We start from the raw sequence: 22,319 nt of genomic DNA, 5'->3' as shown, positions 1-22,319 counted from the left end.
AGGAGAGGAGAGGAGAGAATTTTGGTATACACAGTAGAACACAAATAGAGGACTAAAATAAAAAAATATGAGTTTATATTTTGTACCACTTGCTTTTTTTTAGTATGTTTCATTCTCTCCTGTACATTCTTTAAAGTAGTTCAATGACTCTCCCTATTTCTCTCTCTCTGTGTCTCTATTTCTCTGTCTTTGTCTCTATCTGTCTGTCTATCTGTCTCTCTCTCTCTAAATATATATATATATATATATGTATATGCATTCTAGATGCATAGATGAATGTATATACATGTATATATGAATGTATGTATGTAAACATATATATGTGAATGTATGTTCATGTGTGTGTTGATTATGCATTACATTCATGTGTATATGTGTACATCACTATTGCTAGTCCTCCCCTTGCAAACCCTCCTCCCAATGAATTGGCTGTCCTTAAAGACAGCGAGTTCTCCAACACAGGTAAGACTACTTGAGACATTATAGAAGAAATTCCTTTTAAGAGGTAAACTGCACCAGATGGCCATGAAGGTCACTCCCAGTCCTGACTTCTAGTCTTCAGGGCACTAGAAGGTAATAACAATAATAATTTGTCATTGTTATTTATTTCTCTCAGACACGTCCAGCTCTTTATGACCCTATCTTGGGTTTTCTTAGCAACAATATTGGAGTGGTTTGCCATTTCTTTCTCCAATTTGTTTTATAAATGAAGAAACTGAGGCAAACAAGGTTAAGTGCCCAGGATACACAACTAGAAAATGTCTGAGACTATATTTGAACTAGGAAGATGAGCCTTTATGACTCAAAGCCTCACATTCTATTCTCTGAACCACCTGGCTACCTATTTATCATAGTAATCACTAGCATTTATATAGCATTTAGAATTAGGAAGGCTCTTATTTTATCCTTACAATAGCCCTGGAAGATTATCCCCATTTTACAGCTGAGGTAACTAAGGCAGAAAGTGGCTTGTCCAGGGTTTAACACTTTCTCCTAGTTAATAAGTTTCAAAAGCAAGATTTGAACGCAGGTCTTCCTAATTCCAGGTCCAGTATTCTATCTATTGCATTAGAATACAAAGAGTATCAGTCTGGTCTTCCATTTGTCTGGTATTTGTCTGGTGGAGCAGGACAGAACAGCTAGGAAATAGTACAGATGAAGGAGAAAACATTGACCCTGCTTTCAGGAAGCTCCCAGTCTAAAGAGAGAAATAAAACTTGTATAAGGATGACAGAATCAAAAAGCATCTAGGCAGAGTTCAGAAGAATATGATTTTTTCTAGGAAAATATTCTAAGGGGAATGGTCTAGAGTACAGTCTGGAAGAAGAAAGGGGAAGGAGAAGGAGAAGAAAAGAGGAGGAGGAGGAGGAAGAGAAAGAAGAGGAGGAGGAGGAGGAGGAGGAGGAGGAGGAGGAAGAAAAAGAAGAGGAGGAGGAGGAGAGGAGGAGGAGGAAGAGGAAGACAAAGAAGAAGAGGAGGAGGAAAAGAAGGAGAAGAAGAAGGAGGAGGAAGAGAAAAAGAAGAAGAAGGAGGAAGAGGAGGAGGAGGAGGAGAGGAGGAGGAGGAGAAGGAAGAAGAGAAGGAGGAGGAAGAGGAGGAAGATGAGGAGGAGGAGGAGGAGGAAGAGGAGGAGGAGGAGAAGGAGGAGAAGAAGAACCAAGGCAATCTTAATAAACTTTGTATAGAAAACAACATCTGCATCCAGAAAGAAAACTATGGAGATTGAATGTAAATCAACACATAACTATGTTCACTTCTTTTTTTCTGATTTTTCTCTCTCAACATAATTCATAAAAAATGTGTATTTAAAAAGTTAATATACCTGCATAACCGGAAAAAATAAAACAATAAAAAATTAAAACAAGAAGAAGAGAAGAAGAAAGAAACAAAGAAACATGAAAAAAGAAATAGAAGCTTTGAGGAAGAAGAAGAAGAAGAAATTTCAGGGAAGAGAAACGTTCAATGAAGCTTGAGGCCTAGAAAAGGCATGCCTAAACTTCCTAGGTTTGTTGTTAGCACTACTTTGCTGTGTTTCGATTAATGGGATGATTTTTATAAAAGCCAGGGTTAATATTTCAATGATATTCAAAAGACCATTAAAAATGTATTATTTTATTCCTTTAAAGTTCAACAATATGTTCAACAATAAAAAAGAAGAAAAAAAAAAAAAAAGAAAAGGCATGTCTATATATTCCCTCCTTAGTCAGAAGACATGTGTGAGACATGGCACTGAGCCATGTGAATGTATAGAGGACCTAGGAAATTCCAGTATCCAACACTGTAAGGTCAGGTACAAATCTGGGCTGGACCAACACTAGAAGATGTCAAAAGGCTGGGAGAAAATTGCGGCTTTCCTTCCTCTTTTTTCTGATTCAACCAGAACCTTGTCAAGGTCCTTGGCAAAGGAAATCTTTTTCTCTGTTCCTTGTAAGAGACTGGAATTAAGCACTGCCTTAGTGAATGAGACTGTTGGAGTGAGGAGAGAACTTAGCAGACATTGTGCCAACCTCCTAGAAATTTGCTCAGACGCTTAATGCAATGTTTCTCACCACATCCCAGTGCTTTTCTTTCCAGAAAAAGAGATTCCTACTACCCTGTGCTTTATCTTCCCAAATAAAGGAGTAGGAAGAAGAAGAAAAAAAGAAAGAGAAAATTGAGGAAGGAGGATATGGAATTGTCCCTTATTTAGCTATCATGTAGAAAATCCTCTGTTTGGCGCCCAAAACTTTTCACAGTCTGACTCCTTCTATAGTCTTCTTACCTTATTTGACTCTGTCCATCCCCCATGTACTCTGTGATCTAGTAACACCCACCTCTTTGGCAATAGTCCATATCCAAACTCTAGATATTTTCACCTGCTGTCCCCCATACCGCACATACCTCCTCATCTCTATGGCCTAGCTTCCCTGGTCTTCTGCAAATCTCAATTAAAAATCCCAATTTGTATGAGATTTCCTCAATGACCCTTAATTCCATTGTCTTCTCTCCATTAATTATCTCCAGTTTATCTTTTATACTTGTTTGTGCATAATTATTTTCATGTTGTTCCATTCTCCCTCCTTCCCCATTAAACTCTTAACTCATTGAGGGAAGAGTTTTTTGTTTTTTGTTTTTTGTCTTTCTTCATATCCCCAGGGGCAGTAGATTGGATACCAGTACTGAAGTTAGGAAAGGTCTGAGTTCAAATTTGACCTCAGATACTGCCTAGCTATGTGACCCTGGGAAAGTCATTTAACCCAGAATGCCTCTAATAATAATAATAATAATAATATTTAATTCTATATACTATCATTTAACATAGCACCTGGTACATAGTAGGTGTCTAATAAATATTTATTGACCAACTAACTAGCTGGAGACAGTGGGGAAATTGGTAAATTATTTTTTTTCCCCACAAATCATAAAACTTTGAACTAGAAGACATCTTGGAGATCCTCTAGTCCACCTCTCTTCTTTTACAAAAGATAAAATCAAGACCCAGAAAAAAAAAAAAAGATTAAAGTGTGTGAAACAAGGCAAACTACTAGCAAAAAAAAAAAAAAAAAAAACTGGAATCCTCTTCCCCAGAGTATTTGATTGTGTAGCGGCCCCACTGGTCAAGCTGCAGGAATTGTAATGACAGAGGATGAATAACTCATTGTCCAACTGTCAAAATCATCTTCCCACGGCATTGCCCGAACAATTTACTCTCCTGCTCAAAAATTATCATCGACTCCCAATTGCCTCTAAGAAAAAAGACAAGTTCCTGAGCCTGCAAATTTCAGGCCCTCCCCAATTTTACTCCAACCTACCTTTCCACCTTTGTTTTTATACTAATGTAATGTTTCATGATCTCTACATTTCAATCAAACTGGATTACTGGTTGTTTCCTGAATTTGGCATTCTATCACCTGACTTTATATATGCAAACAAGTTGGCCCCATACTTAAAATGTCCTTCTTTCACCACTCAGAATCTTTATTTTTCTCTGAAGCTCAGCTCTTCAGCCACTTTCCCTGTGAGATTTTCCTCATTTCTCCCTCTCCCTTTCCCTTTTCTCTCCCCCTCTCCCTGTCCTTCTCTATGTCCCTGTCCCCCCCCCATGTTCTTTATGTCTCTCCTTATCTCTCTCCTCTCTCATATTGTAAGTTTCTCTGCTTCCTAAAATTACATTGCATTTATCTTTGTACATGTCCTTTCCTCTCATTTAGAAATGTTAGCTTCTTGAGGTCAGGGACTATTTTGTCATCTTTTTTCCCCATGCTTTGCACAGTCACTTGTACATTGTTGTTGAATCGTTATTCAGTTGTATCTGACTCTTCCTGACCCCCATTTGGAGTTTTCTTGGTAAAAATGTGGCTTGCCATTTCCTTTTCTCGCTCATTTTATATATGAGGAATGGAGGCAAACAGAGTTAAGTACTTGCCCAGAGTTACACCACTAGTAAGGGTCTGAGGTTGGATTTGAATTCAGGTCTTCCTGACCCCTCCCCTTGGGTCCAGCCCTCTGCTCATCCTGCCACCTTGCTGCCCCATATAGTAAGTGTTTAGTAAGTGTTTTTCATTGAGATTAACAAATTCAGTTGTTGAATGTACAAGTAATAATCTTCCCCCCTTGGTGAGGTTTGGGAAGGAAGAAAATAAGACAAGTCAAGACCTGGACATCAGGAGACGTGAGTCCAGAATCCAGATCCTTTCTACATTCCTGGACAAGTCCCTCTGACTTTTCAGTAGTACCTTCCTCCACCTGTAGGGTGCCATCAGCAAGGAAGTCCTCAGGGAAAGAGTTGGCCCGGGATTCTCAAGGGTGTGAGCCTTCACTCCTAATTGACCTGTCTTCTCCTTCCCCGGAGGCTTCCATCACATTCTCAGACTTTCTTATCTATCTTCTTAGCTGTGTAGGTGGCCAGGAAAGCAGCTGAGTGAGATTTGGTTCCAAAACAAGGCCCATGGTACCAAAAAAGGAGTGATGTCAGCTTTCTGAGTTACTCATCTGGGGTGGAAGAAAGTGAGGGGTTATAACTATGTATTCCACTCCACCCTGGGGATGCCTCTCTGTAGTCCCCGGATTGTTCCTTGGCTCTTCTGAGTGATTGTGTCCATCCCCCTGCCTCTAGGCAAGACAAATTAGATCTTCTATCCTAATTTAGAGTGTACACCTTCTTTTTCTCCAAACTCTAGATCCTCTGTCCTTTCTAGCGTATGAAATCAACATTCAACCCTTCTTGCTGCTGTCCCAGAGGATGGGAGAAGAAAGCTATGTCTTCCACTTCCTTCAATGTAATCAGTAATTCTAATTCTTTTTCCTACCTGCTGAACCTAAGATGACAGGAAACAGGCTGCAACTATTCTTGTTTATTCATGTATTCATTCAATAACTATGAAGTATATGTTTAGGTTATTATGGGAGATTCAGTTCATGTTAAGATTCCTGCCCTCAGGGAGTTTACAATCTAGGAGAGACACAAAGCTTTCTAAGTTGAAGAAACAAGGCTATAGATTCTCTTAAATTATCTGGAAGAAGCTCGTGTGAGAGGAAGTAGTTAAGGTATTGTCCTCCAGCAGCCCAAGATGAAATGGTAGAAGGATGTAATAAGGGAACAGCTGGAATGACAGGTGTGAAAATGAGGGGGGAGGAGGTTTTATGGTGGGAGAAAGACAACCAGTATTTCCATTCTCCTAAATTGCCACAAAACTCCTTCTAGAAGCCTTAAAAAAGGAAAGGACAATTAATTTCTAGACTCATGTTCATAGAGGCCAAAGAATGGGAGATAAAATAGAAAGGGATAGGGGGAAGAATATATCCCATGTTCTCTTGTTTCAGGAATGGAGATAACATAAGATATCATAAGAAGTAAATGTCTTTAGCGCCATGTGGTCCAAATTCCCTTACTTTACCAAGGAAAATAAAAACCAGAGAGGCTCTCAGCAAGAAAAGTCCCACAGGTAACTGGTGGCAAAAGCTCGGAATTTTAATTCAGGTCTTTCAGACTCAAGATCCAGGCATTTTTCCATTATCCCATGCTCTGAGAAAGAGAAAGGGAAGATTCTCCCAAGTTACCATTCTTCCTGCATTTTTAACAACTATCATTGTTTGACTTTAAAGTCCAAAAGACTGTTATTTCCAAATGTTCTGCATGCACTGTATGGCAAATCCCAAACATAAGGAATCTAGAATCACTTTTAGAGAACATTTTTCTATTCACAATGATCTTTGTTTGGAAAAAATGCCTCCTTTTAGAAGCCATGGCCAAGAAAACCTGTTTCTAGGGAGCTTTCCTGAATGCATGTATTTTGATCAACATTACCTTTGCTCTACATTGAAAATACACCCACACCCCTGCCATTATGTCCTGGGTTCTCAAAGAGAAATCTTAAGAAAATTTGCAGTCTTGTAATATCAAGCACATTTCCAGGATACAGACAAAGACAAAATTAAAACTCTCGGTTCAGAGTTCTAGACATAAGCACTAGAATGATGAAGGACCCAAAGAATATGTCAGTGGATTTATCCAAGGAAAGATTCTTAAAGGAGGAAAAATGTGGATCAATATAGCTAGGTAGGAGGGAAGGGATAGATCTAGGAAGAAAAGATGAGGAATCTGGGAGACATGAAGAAAGTTTTCAAAAGAAAAAATTTTTATGATCAAAAATCAGATAAAAATATTCTAGATCACTAATAATAAAATACAAATTAAAACAATTATGAGTTTTCACTCCACACCCAGCAAATTGACAGACAACAAAAAATAGAAATAGCCAATGGTTGATGTGGCTCTGGGATGATGGGCACACTCTGGATGAGGAATTCAGGATCCTGAACCACATGTTACATCTTGGAGTTCATCTATTGTGTGAAGAGCTGGTTCCCAATAGATACCAAGTATCCAGTACTTTTGTTACAGGTGATTTTGTTTGTTTGTTTGTTTACTGATCTCAGTGGTTTTTCCAGTCTTGGAATAAATCCAAGAAGCTTGTTGGTGGTTCTTAAAGATTCTAAGTTTCTAGGAAGAAGGTTGCCTAATGATCCCTTTTGGAAGGGAAAGATCAATCAATTAATTTTCACCAAAGGATAAAACATTGATTTCTCATTAATTCTGGCTTCCTCTGGATTCACATTTGGATTTTCATATGTACTCTCAGGATCTATTGGTGAAACTTTTATCTGAGAATTCTATTTGGGGTTGCTCTATATACTGCAAGGATCCACTGGAGGAAAGCTGTCCATCCAGGAGGGTTTGATTTCTCACTTATAGATAAGGGATTGACTTCCAGTTGACTTTAAGTCTTGGAATTCCATTTAGGAGACCTGTGCCCTACTACAGTTTCCTCCCCCACAAAAATAATTGGTTTCTGGCCAACTTGTGGCAATAGTATATATCATGTGCTTGCAGTCAGCCTAGGAGAAGAGGTCCAGAGAGTCAAACTTTCCAACTCAAGAGACAGTAGCAATGAGGTCACTGATAGATTCCCAGCAGAAGCATGTGGGAGATGCTTCGCCAACTTGGTCCAAAAAAGTAATACATATCTAATATTCTTGAACTCTCACCTCATTTGTGGAGAAGAAGGATTCTCTAAGTATTAGAGTCTCAAAATCTAAGTGCTCTAATCAGAAAAGGAAGATTTCTTTGGTATTATTTTGCAAGTAATATTAAATTTAAGAGTTCTTAAGTTTAGAAGTTGGACATTCTAGAAGAATAAGGAGATTTCCTAATGCTCCTTGAAGGAAAAAAAAAAGACAGTATGCATTATTCCTGTTTATTGGAGAGAAAAGATCAAGTTATTAGGACAGTGAGAGTCGGTTGAAAAAGGGATTGTGTATACACAGTCCCCAGAGTATATCCATCTTCTAGAGGAAATCTAAAGCACAGAATGAGTTTTAGAGAGAATCTTTAGGAGTTTAGAGAAGAGAGCATTACTAAAATGTCAAAGAGTTGATCTGATGGTAACTCTAAGTTCTATCTTTCAGAAAGAGATATGCTAAAGCCAGATCTTACCAGCTAACAAAAACCAGTTGTTAAATTTTCAATGTGAATATTTGTACTTTAGATATTAGCAAACATTACAAATCAAGAGCTGATTATTTTTCTGTTGATTATTTTGACTTAAGAAAGTTATTAATAAAATGTTAACAATGCAGATTAAAATTAAAGATGTGCTGCGTCTTTTAGGAGAGCTGACTGTTAGACATTTACCAACATACTCCTAAGGAGAACTAATGTGCTGTATGCGTTTCCTCCTGAGAGTCTTTTGAATCTTCCCTGTTTTCTTTGGGATAAAGTGAGAACTGTCTTGTATACAATGTGCATTTTTTGCTTTGAAAGCTTATTTTAAAGCTGGGTACCCTGATGGCCACATTTGAAGAATCTACATGAGTTATACTCTGAGTATGTTGGGAGACTTTCCTGGAACATCACCAGATTGGAGCAGTGGGCCAAAGAAAAGGGATGACCTTCATTGCATCAGCATTCAGGATTTAACCCAGTTTGTGTGAACCTAGAATCATGAGGTACTCCATTTACAAGTTACAATTAGAAGATGTTTGTGAAATTATACAAAACCAAAAGAACAATATTCACAGTGACTACAATAATGTAAACAAAAAGGCAATTGAACTCAAATGAATTTCAATGACTAATCTTAGTCCTGGAGAACAAGATGAAGCACAAAAAGCGAAACTACCAGTGAAAAATGTTGCATATGCTGTCAGATGTGGTTGCTTAGTTGGTTGGTTTTTCAGTTTTTCTTTGTTATATGGGAGGAACACAACTTAACAAGATTTGAGATTTGAAGGGTGGAGAAAGGAGAGAGAGAGAAGAAAGGTATAAGAGAAAAAACAGAGAGAGGAAAGATAGAGAAAGAGAGGAGGATTAAGAGACACAAAGAGAAAGAGGAGAAAAAAGAGACAGAAAGATAGAAACAGAGACAGAAAGAGACAGAGCAAGAAAGGAGAAATACAGAGAGAAGAAAGAGAGACAAAAACAGAAACAGAGACAGAGAAAAAAGGGAGACAGAGATGAGACAGAGAGAGAGAAAGAGACAGAGAAAGGAGCAAGAGAGAGGAGATAAAGAGTGAAAGAGACAGAAAGATAGGGGAGGGGAGACAGAGAGAAAGAGAAAGGGGGAGAGAAACAGATGAGAAAGAGTAATATATATGTTATATTATATAATAAATATAAAAAATAAAATAAATAAAAACATATATAATAAAATAATATTAAAATAATAATAAATTAAAAATATAAAGATGAGAAAGACTAATATAAAGTCCAAGGATTCAATGCAAGGGATCAGAGAGGGAGGTAGGGGAAGAAGGATGATGGTTAAGATTTTGAGATACAGCCAGTACAAGGAGTCTGATCAAGGATGCCCGGTGAGATGAGACCAGATGGGGACCCTAACTGAGGAGTGTCAATTTGTCACATGAGGAAAATAGCTCTACTATAAGTTTCAGAATAGGAAGGGAAATAACTAGAAGGTCATTTGACTTAAAAGACTTAGCTGAGAACAGCTTTAAGTTGGAAGATAGATGCCATGGAGAGACAGACCAAGAAATAAGGGGACCCACAAGAGTCAAAGAAGTGGAGAAATGGAAACCAGAGAGACCTAAAAAGCTAAACCAATGTCTTCCAAAATTACACAATGAAGGAGAAGAAGTCTGAAAGGAATCTAATTCTTTTTACTCTTGGTCTTGGAAGAGAAGAAAAAGGGAATAAACATTTCTATACAATCTACTATGTGTCACACACTGTGCTAAGTGCTTTACAAATATTGTCTCATTTGATTCTAAAAAAAAAAACACTAAAAGTAAAATGCTATTATTATCTTCATTTTACAGTTGAGGAAACTGAGACCAGCAGGATCATACAGCTAGTAAGTTCTGAGGCTGGATTTGAACTCAAATCTTCTTGACTCCAGGCCCATCACTTCGTCCACTATGCCTGTTAGTGGGACCATATAGTTTTTCCTCACTTGTTCCTTCTATCTGTGGTTGGATCTAGATTAGAATCTGTCTGAATTCAGGAAATGTGTTTGTTCAGGCTGGACTAGCTTAATCTAACATAATAAGAAAGGATCATGGTAGAGTCTTCTCTGCATTTGCGTATGAAACAGGAAGTACTGAGGAAAGAAGGAAAGGAAACCCAGGCAACAAAAATAAAAACACAAATAAACATGTAAACAAGGAGAACTCTAAGCTGAGAACTGGGGAAGAAATTCATAAGAATCTAGATTTAGAATTAGATGTGACCTGAGAAGCCATTTTATACATGAGAAAACACATGACCCAATGGTCCAAGGTCATGGAGGTAACATGCGCCAGAAGTTGGATTTGAACCCAGTCCTCAGAGTTAGAGTCACTAGACAATAATACCTCTTCACCCCGGAACCTCAAAATTTTCTGAAAAAAAAACAAAAACAAAACAAGGAGCTCTTCAGGACTGGGAAACAAATAAACTTTATTGTTGTTCCAGAATCACAAACCCTTGTTTGAAAGTGAAACCCAAAGAGATTAAACAAATTGCCTGAGAATTTGTACCTCTATGACAGAGCTGGGATTTGAACTCAAGTCCTCCAAAGCCAATGCTCTCTCTACCCTGTTAGGCAGCCACTCAAAAAAACAGCTCCAGTCCTAGTCTGGCTTTTCATAGTTATATGACCTCAGGTAAATCAGTAAAGTCTCTGATCATCTTTTTCTTTGTCATTAAAATAGGTACAACAATATTTGTACTACATGACTCACAGAGACATTGTGAGGAAAATGAAACTATAAAAATGTGAGCTGCTATTGTTTGTGGGAAAGAAAAAGCATTAATCAATGTCTGCAACTATGAGGGAACATAAAAGGGACCCAGCTGGTTGAGGAGGGAAAGCTCTGAATTGTGGAACTCTGTCTGGAACATTAAAGGGTCTGCCTTTGGGATCCACACTGTCATTCAGTATATGATAGTCTTCAAAGTTGACATAGTTGTCTTCTTCAAAATGGTGCCATTGACAGAACCGGAACTGGATTTAGAGAAGCCAGAGCCAGAAGCAGAGATGGATCCAGAACCAGGGTCTTTGACTAAATGGGAGCCTCCAACAACAACACTGGAGCAGCTGAATCCTGAGTTCTCACATCCTCCAGAGCTAGTGGTACCTCCACCAACCATTGCTATAAAGAAAGATGTATCTATTAATAACAATGGGGCTTTTTTGTCACCTTTTATAGGGTTAGAGCAACACCAAAGCATCTACCTCCCTCCCAGAAGTCAACCAGGACTTACAGATGCTGACATTGTCGATGTATTCCCCAGACATTCTGTTGAAAAAGGACAAGAGGAGGAAAATCTCAGTCAGGATCCTCTGAATCCATATAAGTAACCAACCCACAGGACAAGAAGAATTCCCAGAACCCAATTCATAATCCCTCTTTGTAGATCTGAATACTGACTCAAAGTGGGAAAATGACCTACGGTATGAAGGTAAGTATTTCAATGAAAGTTCCTTTATCAGATTGCTGCTACATCATCCCAGAGTCCTCAAGATCCCCGCAGTTACCTGCACTCCTCGCCCTCCAGTAGTCTCTTGTAAGTGGCTATTTCCACATCCAGGGCCAGTTTGGTACTTATCAGTTCCTGGTAGTCTCGGAGCAGTCTTGCCATGTCTTGCTTACTTTTCTTAAGTGCATTTTCTAAGTCCATCACCTTGACCTGAGCATCCTTGATGGCCTGTTCTCCACGTTGTTCAACATCATTGATGGTTGACTGGATTGTGGCATTCTGGAAGAGGAAAAGCATCAACTATTGTAGCTATCACAGGGAACTGTACTTGGAGATAAACTGGGTATGTTTCAATTTCTCTTTCCTCACAAGATCGAGATCTGAGTTAATTCCCTCTACTTTATCTCCTTCTTTGTCATAGAGTAAAGTTGGGCAACCTTCTAGCTCTTTCTGAATGGGTATGAGCCTTCACCATTAGGGAGAAAGGAGGCGTCAGGAAATAGAATGAAGAGTGAATGTATTAGACTATTCGACAGAGGCCTTGGATTCAAATCTCAGGTTGGCACTTTCTAGCTAGGTGAACTTAGGCATATTACTTCAACTCTCTGGCTCCTTTTAATGTCTGAAGCAGGGATGATTAGAATATCCATATCCTAAACTTCCAAAGGTTATTGTAAGGAATGTTCATTATAAATCATAAGGTGCCATAGAAAGGTGAGGAGTTATTATAGTGAATTCCCAGATTATCAGAGTGAAATAAGACATGGAATCCATATCCAATTAGTATTTGATTGATCGATCGAATGTACAAATTCCCTACCATGTTCACATGACAGAACCCAAAACTGTATTCTAAAAACTGTATTCTAAAAAACTTAAACATTTTAGTACTGTTTAGTATTTGTGATTGTCTATGGCATAATGCTTCTCCATCAGGAGGAATATTTGAGGGATAACTATTTGAGCATTCAGAGAAGTGGAACTTGTAACCCAAACTAAGATGATTTAGAGAATAACTTGGCAAAGGAGAAAGGAAAGACTGAGCTGATATCCTGGGAATTCAAAGACCTTTGTAACAAGCCATAAAACTACCCTATAAGAAGTCCACTCAGAAGGAAATCCAGCTTCTTCATCCCATTTCCTGACTCTACTCCCTCTGTTACATACATACATACACACACACACACACACACACACACGCACACACACACGATGAAAAGCATCACCTCTAGGACTGATGCAAAGCACCCACCTAAGTAGAGCTAATTCTTGTCTTTTTCATTTCTACCTCTAGACCAGTGGTTCTCAAACTTTTGTTCTCAGTATCTTCATGTTGTTTTTAAAAACTATAGAGGATCTGTTCAAAGAGTTTTTGTTCACATGGGCTATATTTATAGCTATTTACTATATTAGAAATAAAAAATGATTTTGAATTTGTAGACCCTCTGAAAAGGTTTCAGAGACCCCAACAATTCTTTGGACTACGCTTTGAGGACCACTGCAAGACTGTCTCTACATTACACTTTCTCTAGGGTAGGATGAAAGAATTAAGCATTTTTGGTTTAAACTACTTCCCCTTTGAAGTTCTAGATAAGATGAATAAATCCATAGTAATTTCAAAACTAACAACAAAGGAGTTAAGAAAACAAAGAAGTGATCTTGTAAATAGTGCCTTACCTAGCAATATTATTCAGTTACTTAGGGTTATAGAAGAAAATAAGAAATTGTCTCCAGATAAAATAATTAGGATCTCCTTTCCACATAACTGTTATATTTATTTGTTCTTTATTCAGGAAGATCAGTGACATCAGAAGGGTGATATCTTGACTTGCAGATGAATTGAATTTAAATGAGAAAAGGGCTATGCAAGTCACCAGCCTCATTTTCTCTTCCAGAGTCATCTGAGTCTAATAGCAAGACAACTGCTGGTGGTCCTAGATGCAGGGGAAACCTTGGTCTTTTTAAGCTAGATCTTTCCCAAGTCTCAGTTTGTCTGAGACAACACCCATTCATTAATTAAGGCTAAGTAATAAATAGGTCCAAAGAGGGGGGGCTTTCTTTTACCAAGTCAAAAAAATCAGTCTGGGAGGGGAAGACCTTCAGCATTTCTAGTCAAAACGGAAAAAAAATTGCAATTTATACTCAGTCTAAATCATCAAAACCAAAAAAAAATTAATAATCCAAGTGAGATTTGGGGTGTAACGTATTGTTGGTCAATCAGTGAGAGCCAGAGGAATTTGGATTTTAGTCATGGGCAAGCAGATCCATTTGAACACCAATGAGCTTCATGAAAGCTAGCTTTCCAATACTATAGTTCAAGAAATCATAAATGAAGTTGCTTGGGTCAAATGAATTAATTGTTGCAGTTTTTATGATAGAATAGCTAAATAGGGAAGAGAAAAAAAAAGAAATCTAACCCATAAACTCCAAAATATTTTGCAAGGTTTCAACAACCAAAATTTATATACCTTTGGCCAGATCACCCACGGAAAGGCTATGATGCCATAGTCACATAGCTACATCCTAAACAATATAAACAAATTTCTCTCCTTACACTCCTTATTAATTGAGGGTTGAGTCCTGTCTTTGGAGGGTTCAATAGAAAGAGAAGCAGTAGTTGTGGAGGATAGGTTTTAGGGACATAAAAGGCAGCACCGGATGGAGACACTGAAGGGGAAGAAGAGGGTCTGGGGGACCAGAAGAACCTACCTGCTTCTTAACATTCTCAATCTGATTTTGAAGTCTCTGGATTGCTTGGGTCAGCTCAGTGATTTGAATCTTGGTGTCTCTTATGCTGTTTCCATGTTTCTCTGCGGACATTTGAAGTTCCTGATACTAAATGAAGGAAGCAGAGGTGACACTGTCACTTATTAGTGGTCCCTATCCCCTAATGGTGACCTACAAGATCACTTTTGACCCTGAATACTCTAGATCCCCTATGTACAACCACTTCTCCCCATGTCCAAGTCTATGATGTCCATTAATGGATTTAAGTCAGACTGTTGAAAGAATTTCAGTCCTCCCCTCCAGGACATATAAGAATGTGCATTCAAAGATTGAGCCTCCTCAATGGATGGACATTTAGGGGACACTGAACATCATCAGTTTCCCCCCTTCATCACAATCCCTGCAGAGGAGGGGGACAATGGCACCTTCCCCTAACCCTTTTCAATAGCAGAATATCACATGACACAGAATATATCCAGTCATCAAATTCCCAGACTCCTTCCGGACAGCACAGGCCGTATGACTGGGAGAAAGTCCAAATGACCTCTAGATAGGAACTATGGAAAGTGAATGGAAGGACAGACAATGCCAGGACAAAGACCTTGGTCTGGTACATGGCTTCAGCCTCTGCTTTGCTCCTTTGAGCAATAAGTTCATACTGGGCTCGGATCTCTGAAATGATGCTTCCCAGATCCAGGTATCGGTTATTGTCCATGGAAACAACCACTGAAGCATCGTTGGCATGAGTCTTGATCTGACTGAGTTCCTGTAGGCAGAGAAAGTATTATCTTGAGTTCTCCACTCCAGTCTGGAGTCCCAATTGCATTTAAGCTTCTAGGCTGATACAATCTTAGAATCAGTGCTCAGAATCACCAAAGAGGGCATGTCAAGACAGGGACTGGGCAGAGAAAGGTGTCAAGGTGTTATATTCTAGAGAAAAGGAATAAGCATCCCAAGGAGACATGTAAAGCCTGGTGGGACAATCAAGAAAAGAAAATGAGGACCTATGGGGGACACTGTAGGAGAATGGAATAGAGAGAAAAAGAAAAAAAGCTTATGGGGCAATTGAGAAGAAGGCTACAGTATAGCACAGGAGAAGGGGAGAAGAAAGGAAAGTGTATTGTATGAGCCTCCTACAATCCTGAAAGGTAGGTTCTATTATTATCCCCTTTTTACAGTTGAGGAAACTAAAGCAGAGAAAAGTTAAATTGCTAACCCAGAGTCATATAGATCATGTCTGAGGCTATATTTGAATGTAAGTCTTCTTGACTCCAAGCCCAGTGCTCCATCTAACTGATTCTGGAAGAACATAGGGATTGGGAGGAGATACTGGGAGAGAAAGGAGGAAGGAGAGAAGTAGAGGAGTTGGTGAGATCCTAAGAAACAGAAAAGGATTGAAGGATACTTCCTTGGGGCAAGGAATGAGTTAGGGCACTGAAGGGAAGAGGAAGGGGTTGAGAGAGAATGAATAAGGAATAAAGGAAGAATGAATAAGGAGAATGAATAAGGAATAAAGTAAAAGTTGTGAAGGATTAAAAGGGATGGGGATGATGGGGAATCTGGGGCCAGGAGGACCAAGGCTTGAGGAAAATACTGAATGGGAGGGTTCTGAAGCAATAGAGTCTGGAGAAACATAATATGCAAATTTGTCTAACAGGGGTACCCCTCCTGGCTACTCAGAAATTTGGTAACAGAAACCATCCCTTTTGTCCCACTCCCTTTCCCCCTCCGTGGGCCTTCAGCAGACTCTGTGCAGTCCTCACTTCATTGAAGATACGTTTCAAAAAGCAGATCGTTTCTCGAAGAGTATCCACTTTGCTTTGTAGTTCCACCTTGCTCATGTAAACACCATCTGTGTCCTAGGGAGAAAAATGGAGGCAAGAGACCTCAGCTCATTGCTGCCTGGTTCCTTTTTCCTAGCTTAGATTATAATAACCACCTTTTTCTATCCTAGGCTCCAGCTCCATCCTCATTCTACAAAACCTCTCATAATCTCTGCCTAAACATACAGGAAAACATTAGGGTTGAATATAGGGCACCCCTCTTTCACAACAATGACTTTTACTCTCATCTTCCAGTAAGTCTTCTTTTGATTAATCCCAGCCAGTTCTTCTTAAATAATTCCTTCCCTCTTCTTCAAGGACTAATATCTAGACATCTTTTTATCAATCCCTAGCTCTTTGTATACGTGTATATGTGAGTATGTATGTCCAGGGTTGTATGTCCTATTTCATCCAATGGCCTGGGAACTCCCTGAGAGGCAGGATTCATGTTCAAATTGAAATACAAGCTTTTAATAGCTGTGTGACCCTAAACAAGTCATTTTTTTCTATCTGCCTCAATTTCCTAATCTGTAAAATGGAAATAATAATAGCACTTACCTCCCAGGTTTGTTGTAAAGATCAAATATAATATTTGTAAAATACTTAGCCCAATATTTAACACACGGTAAACACTATAGAAATATAAGTTATTTTTTATTCATCAAGATCATCATCAGAGGAAATAACATTAGGGTATTCTCACCTTTTTGAGAACCACAAGGTCGTTCTCAGCACTGGGACGTTTGAAAGCCTCCTGTTCATACCTTTCAAATGAGAAGACACAGATTGAAGTACCCTAGAGGTCATCCTATCTGTTCTACTGGCTTTAAACCAGTCAGTCCTGATATAATCCTTTTTTCCTCCCTACTCCCATGTCTTTAAACTCTACAGAACAGAAGCCTCTATATGCTTTTTAAGAAGTTTTCTATCTTTCTCATTAAGTAACTGCTTCCTCGTGTTGAATCCCAGCCCTTATTGTCAGGTCTTTTACAGAGGAAGGTCTGGTCAGGGACGTGAAACTCCAGCAGGGGCATGAATGAAGCTGGAAGTTAAGGGCTATCTTCAATGACCCTTCTCCCTCCCATCCTGACAACCCAATGGTCAGAATCTGAACTCCACTGACTCACAGTGGCTGAACAGGAATTTCCTGAGTTCAGAAAGCTATAGGGAGAGGCAGCCAGGTATTGTGGAAAAAGCATAGATCTTAGAACTAGGTGTTGTTTGTTTAGCTATTTCATTCATATCCAACTCCGGATGACCCCATTGGAGCTTTTCTAAGCAATGATACTGGAGGGGTTTGCCATTTCCTTCTCTGGCTCATTTTACTGAAAACTGGAAACTGGGGAAACTGAGACAAACAGAGTTAAATAACTTGCCAGAGTCACATAACTAGTAAATGTCTGAAGCCAGATTGGAACTGAGGAAGATGAGGTTTCCTGATTTCAGGTCCAGAATCGTATTTACTGGACCACCTAACTGACTCAGAACTAAATGACCCAGATTATGTGGCTATTTTCTAGCTAGATGAGGCAAGTTCTTCGACTCTCTGGATCAGTGTCCATCTTTGCAAAATCAGAAAGTTGAGCCAAATAATCCCTGAACTTCCTTCTTGCTTTAATTCTCTGTCCATCTCCACGGGACCCTCAGGAAAAGAAGATGGATGGGGGAGAAGGGCAGGAGATGTTTTTTCCTACTTGGTTTTATAATCCTCCTCCTGTTCTTGACAAGACTTCAGCTCCAAGGCTAGTGATCCATGTTCCCCCTGGAGCTGCTCTAGTCGCCTCCTCAGCCTGGCTATATAATCCTCAAAGAAAGGCTCCATGGTTTGAAGGTGGCCGCCCATTCCCTCCTGGTCCTGCAAAAGCTGCCACTTGGTCTCCAGCACTTTGTTCTGTTGTTCCAGAAATCGAACCTGAAACACAAACAGAAGGATCTTGAAAATTCTCCAAAGTCAAGTGTATAGGCCTCCAAAAAAAGCCTGAGAAGAATCTTGAAAATTCTCCAAAGTCAAGTACATAGGCCTTCAAAAAAGCCTCAGAATTGAAAATGGACAGTGGAAAGGGGAGCTCTAACCCTGCTATCAAAAGACTCAAGTTTGCCACTTTTTGGCTAAATTCCAAGGGCAACTCATTTCCTGGGGTCAGATAAAGTCTAAAGATGCTATAATCCAGTGGTTGGTCAGCCCCGTGAAGTTGTCTCTTGATTAATTAAACAAATCAAGTCTCTAATTTGATCTTTCTTCCCCTTTGGCAGGTTATAAAGAACATTAGAGTTTTTGGAAGGGTTAATGGAAGTACCTACCCTAGTATTGATTAACAATGTATAAACAACAGGCCCTGCAGCCCTCCCCTGGAATATCCCACAAGATGAAATGGCTTTTAAGGCTGTTGGGGGATGTGATAGCTAGGTGGGGGAAAGGGATTTTCTAACTTTGAAAGATGATTGGACAGGTCATGGAGAGAAGCCAGAATCCCTCTCTCCTCAAAAATCTCTACACCTGGGCCCAAGAACCATCTCTTTGCTGAAAGTGTCGCTGTAGGGGATTGACTACAATGACCCTCACCTTGTCGATGAAGGAAGCAAACTGGTCGTTGAGGGCTCTAATCTGCTGGGTTTCCTGAGCCCGGACAGTTTGGAACTGAGGGTCAATCTCAATCTTGAGAGGACTTAGGAGATTCTGATTGATGGTGACCTCTTGGATGCCTCCTGGGGGACAAAGACCAGCCCCAACCCCACCCTGTCCAATTTTCCCCCCAAATCTGCCCCGTGGCACCCAGCTTCTCCCTCCTCTGCCAGAGAGGCCCCTCGCCTCCCCCAGGGAACAAAAGCTTTGGCTGCTGAAGCCACTGTTTGTCTTTGCTTCCCTGCTGCCAGCTCTGCGCCAGCTCCCCAGCCGGGCAGAGCAAGCAGAGAGGGCACTGAAGCCTCCATGGGCACCAAATGGCACACGGGACATGATCAGGACGGATGGTCTCAGCAGCTTCAGACAGATGGACAGATGAGGTGAATGAGTTCCTGCCCTGGGGCTCCAGCACGAGACTTTTATCCCCTCTAAGAGCCGGGCTGGACCTGGGAGAGCAGGATGGACGAGGATGATATGAGTCTGACTATGTCTGTCACTCCCTTCCCCTCATACTGACCTGTCCTAAAACACACCCAGAGTCAATCATCCCCCAACCCAAGGCCCAGCCTTGCCAGAGTCAATCATCCCCCAGGCCCAGGCCCAGCCTTGCCAGAGTCAATCATCCCCCAACCCAAGGCCCAGCCTGGCCATGAGCAGAACCCTAAACTTCAGAGGAACAAGGAGATACAAAAACTTACTTCAGGCAACTTTCTTCCTAAAAGCAGAAATGGGGACCCATACACACCCAGGACACAGACAGAGAAACAAAACAGAACCAGGGACAGTCAGATAGTTTGGGACATCACTTAAGGGTGGGATGATATGAGAAGAAAATAAAATAAGCAGAGATGGGACTGGATAGGGAATCTGGTGAGAAGGAAGGGGAGAGGGGAGGGGGAAGGAAGGAGGAGGAGAAAAAGGAGAAAGGAAAAGGGAGAAGGTTTAAAAGGGGAGGGGCAACAGGAGAGACTGTGTGGATAAAAAGTGGATAAAAAAGGAAGTGGGGAAGGGCTAGAGAGCTGGTTTGCCCTACCAGAGTAAACAGCTTGAGCCAAGGAGCTCCAGGAATTGAGAAACTTCTCAGCAGCCTCCTGAGCAAAGGAAAATGAACCTTCTAGTAGACTCTGCTCGCCACCAAGACTGGGGTGTGGGGGAGGATGTCAGAAGGAAGCAGGGAGAGGCTAAAAAATCATTTAGGCTAATGATACAGGTTTGGGAATGAAACTGGAAAAAAAAAAAAGAATTCCAAGTCCCTCCTCCCACCACCACCCAATCTATCAATCAAGCACACTGTCCTGTCTGCACACACACCAGGTAGGTGTCTTGAGTCTTGTCCTTCAGGGAGTAGGGTGTCTCCCATCAACTTCATGAGCATGTATATACTTAAGGGTCAATCATGCAATTTCAATTATTATATTTACGTGGCCAAGCAATATTCCAGGCTGCAAGACACACCTAGGCATTGGAGAAAATAATAAATAAAAAGATATCTGAAAAGAGAATGGGGAGAGGGAACAGAAAAGTTACCTGCACATGGGAGGGACAATTTTTATGGATAGAGACATGTTGATGAAATCCAAAGAGTGAGAAACATGGCAAGTAGGAGAATGAAAAATGGCTGGCCTGGATCTCTCCCCAAAATGGAGGCTCCTAGAAAGAACTTACTGGGAGAGAGAAAGGGGTTCACATGACAAAGGGATAATCTCACCCCAGTTACTGAAGGAAATTCTAGGACAAGAAGGCTACTGTGTTATTGTGACAAGGATCAGAGAGTCATGAGGACATTCAGGAAGAAAATCAAGAATGGCTGTCCTAGACACATCCCCAAAAAATTTATAAGGCACTAAAGGATCAATCCATTCCCATCTCAGTTCTGCCTGCCACATTAAGCAAGACATTTCACCATTCTGACCTTCATTTCCTCATCTGTCAAATGGAGGAGGGAGAGGTTGAACTAAATAATTTCTCAAGCGTCTTCCAACTGTAAATCAATCATCTTATGAAGATTATAATTTGGTAGATATAGAACCTGGGAATTGAAAGGAATCTTTAAGGTCATCTAATGCCATTTCACTCTGAGTGCAGCAACTTCTGTCATCCTTTGGAAAATTTTACAAATGAGTTTATATTCTAAATTAGTGTTGTTGCCTTTGGCTACTAGGGCAAGTAGGTGGCACAGTGGCTAGAATGGTGGTCCTGGAATATATGTCAAGTTCAAAGTCTTAAGTTCAAATCTGGCCACTGTGACTCGAAGCAAATCCCTTAACTCTGTTTACTTCAGTTTCCTCATCTATAAAAGAGAAGGAAATGATAAATCACTCCAGTATCTTTGTCAAAAAAAAAAAAAAACCTCAAATGGGGTTACAAAAGAAACAGTCATGACTAAAAGACAACAAAACAAAAACAAATCATATATATTTTCCCCTTAACAAAGTAAGTCAAGATGTTTATAGGTTAAGATAGATTTTAGCTTTGGAGATCTCCTCATTATGGTAATTGACTTTTATTACTTAAACTTCTCTATAAAATTATTATAATTAATGTCAATATACTTTCTTCCTTCCACATTCCATTTGTCAACATTAACTTATTGAATTGCACATGTTTCTTATTTTAAATTTTTTCTTATACATTTTCATTAGTTTCAGTCTTTGCTCAGGCAAGTAGGTGGTCTGATTATATACTGACAGCTGATTCAGAAATGACTTCCATTTTCATAACAAATCATGTCTAATCAGTTAAAATGTAACTAATTTCATTTTCTGTGACATTTTTTGATGTTTGCCATGTCTAACATATTCCAGTTCTTGTCTTTAAAAAAAAGTATGACTTATAGAGTTAAGGAATATGATCTATAAGTCTTTGGTTTCTCTCATTCCTTACTACTGAACTATATTTTCTTTTTTTTTCATCATCTTTACCGTCTTTGCTTTGAAATTGCCAAGTATCAAAATGTGATGGGAAGAGGAGGTGATCAAATCTGTGATTTCACCTGTGTACTACCACTGTTCTAGAAAACAATTTGGAACTCCACACAAGCTTATACATAATAATATCACTACTAATCCTATCTCCCTAATGAGACCAAAAAAAAGAGGAAAAAAATCCAATACATATAAAAAGTTTGAGTGGCTCTTTATTCATTGTCAAAGTGTCCATCAAATTGAGGAATGTCTGATCAAATTATAGTATAGAAATGAAATGAAATGTTATTATATTGTAAGAAATGATGAAAGAGACCTTTTCAAAGAAACCTGGAAGGATTTATATGAATTGATATAGAGAAAAGTGAGCAGAACTAGAACAATTTATACCATAACAACAACACTGTAAAATGAATAATTGTGAAAGATTTAAAAACTCTGATTAATGCAGTGAACAACCATGATTCCTGAGCACCAATGATAAAGAATGCTATTCACACCTCTTGACAGTGAAGATGTATTAAATATGTAGAATGATGCACATATTCTTGGGTATGACTAATATAGGAATGTATTTTCCTTGACTGTGTATATTTCTTACAAGAATTTTGTTTTCTTTTTTCCTATTGGGATGGGTGAAAAGGTGAGGAGAAAAATTAAATGCTGAATAACTGAAAAAAATTTAATTTAAAAAAATCATCTAGTACCTGTCCTCCTGGACTTTACAATCTGAGACCTAAGCCACACATTGTTAATAACTATAA

General features: G+C 39.5%; 1 protein-coding gene across 1 annotated transcript; it reads right to left on the bottom strand.

Moving 5' to 3' along the window:
• Positions 1-10,410: 10,410 nt before the first annotated feature.
• On the bottom strand, positions 10,411-19,161 carry KRT78 (keratin 78). Its single transcript, XM_052000289.1, has 9 exons — positions 18,572-19,161; positions 17,703-17,920; positions 16,712-16,772; positions 15,949-16,044; positions 14,787-14,951; positions 14,168-14,293; positions 11,517-11,737; positions 11,243-11,277; positions 10,411-11,130 (listed from the first exon to the last, which is right to left on the bottom strand). The coding sequence occupies exons 1-9, from the start codon at positions 18,962-18,964 to the stop codon at positions 10,913-10,915; spliced, it is 1,533 nt and encodes a 510-aa protein (XP_051856249.1). The 5' UTR covers positions 18,965-19,161; the 3' UTR covers positions 10,411-10,912.
• Between the last annotated feature and the right edge of the window lie 3,158 nt (positions 19,162-22,319).

Source organism: Antechinus flavipes, chromosome 5 (assembly GCF_016432865.1).
Source record: "Antechinus flavipes isolate AdamAnt ecotype Samford, QLD, Australia chromosome 5, AdamAnt_v2, whole genome shotgun sequence".
Classification (NCBI taxonomy): Eukaryota; Metazoa; Chordata; class Mammalia; order Dasyuromorphia; family Dasyuridae; genus Antechinus; species Antechinus flavipes.
The sequence above is the reverse complement of the archived record's forward strand: the minus strand, read 5'-3'. Positions and strand labels throughout refer to the sequence as shown.

What these genes read in the sequence shown, in the direction of transcription:
- KRT78 (XM_052000289.1), bottom strand. Translation starts at nt 18,964, where the DNA reads ATGTCCCGTGTGCCATTTGGTGCCCATGGAGGCTTCAGTGCCCTCTCT. An exon ending in ACCTTGTGGTTCTCAAAAAG is followed by an intron (nt 16,045 to 16,711) that starts GTGAGAATACCC and finishes TTTTCTCCCTAG; the next exon opens with GACACAGATGGTGTTTACAT. An exon ending in TGAAACGTATCTTCAATGAA is followed by an intron (nt 14,952 to 15,948) that starts GTGAGGACTGCA and finishes CTCTGCCTACAG; the next exon opens with GAACTCAGTCAGATCAAGAC.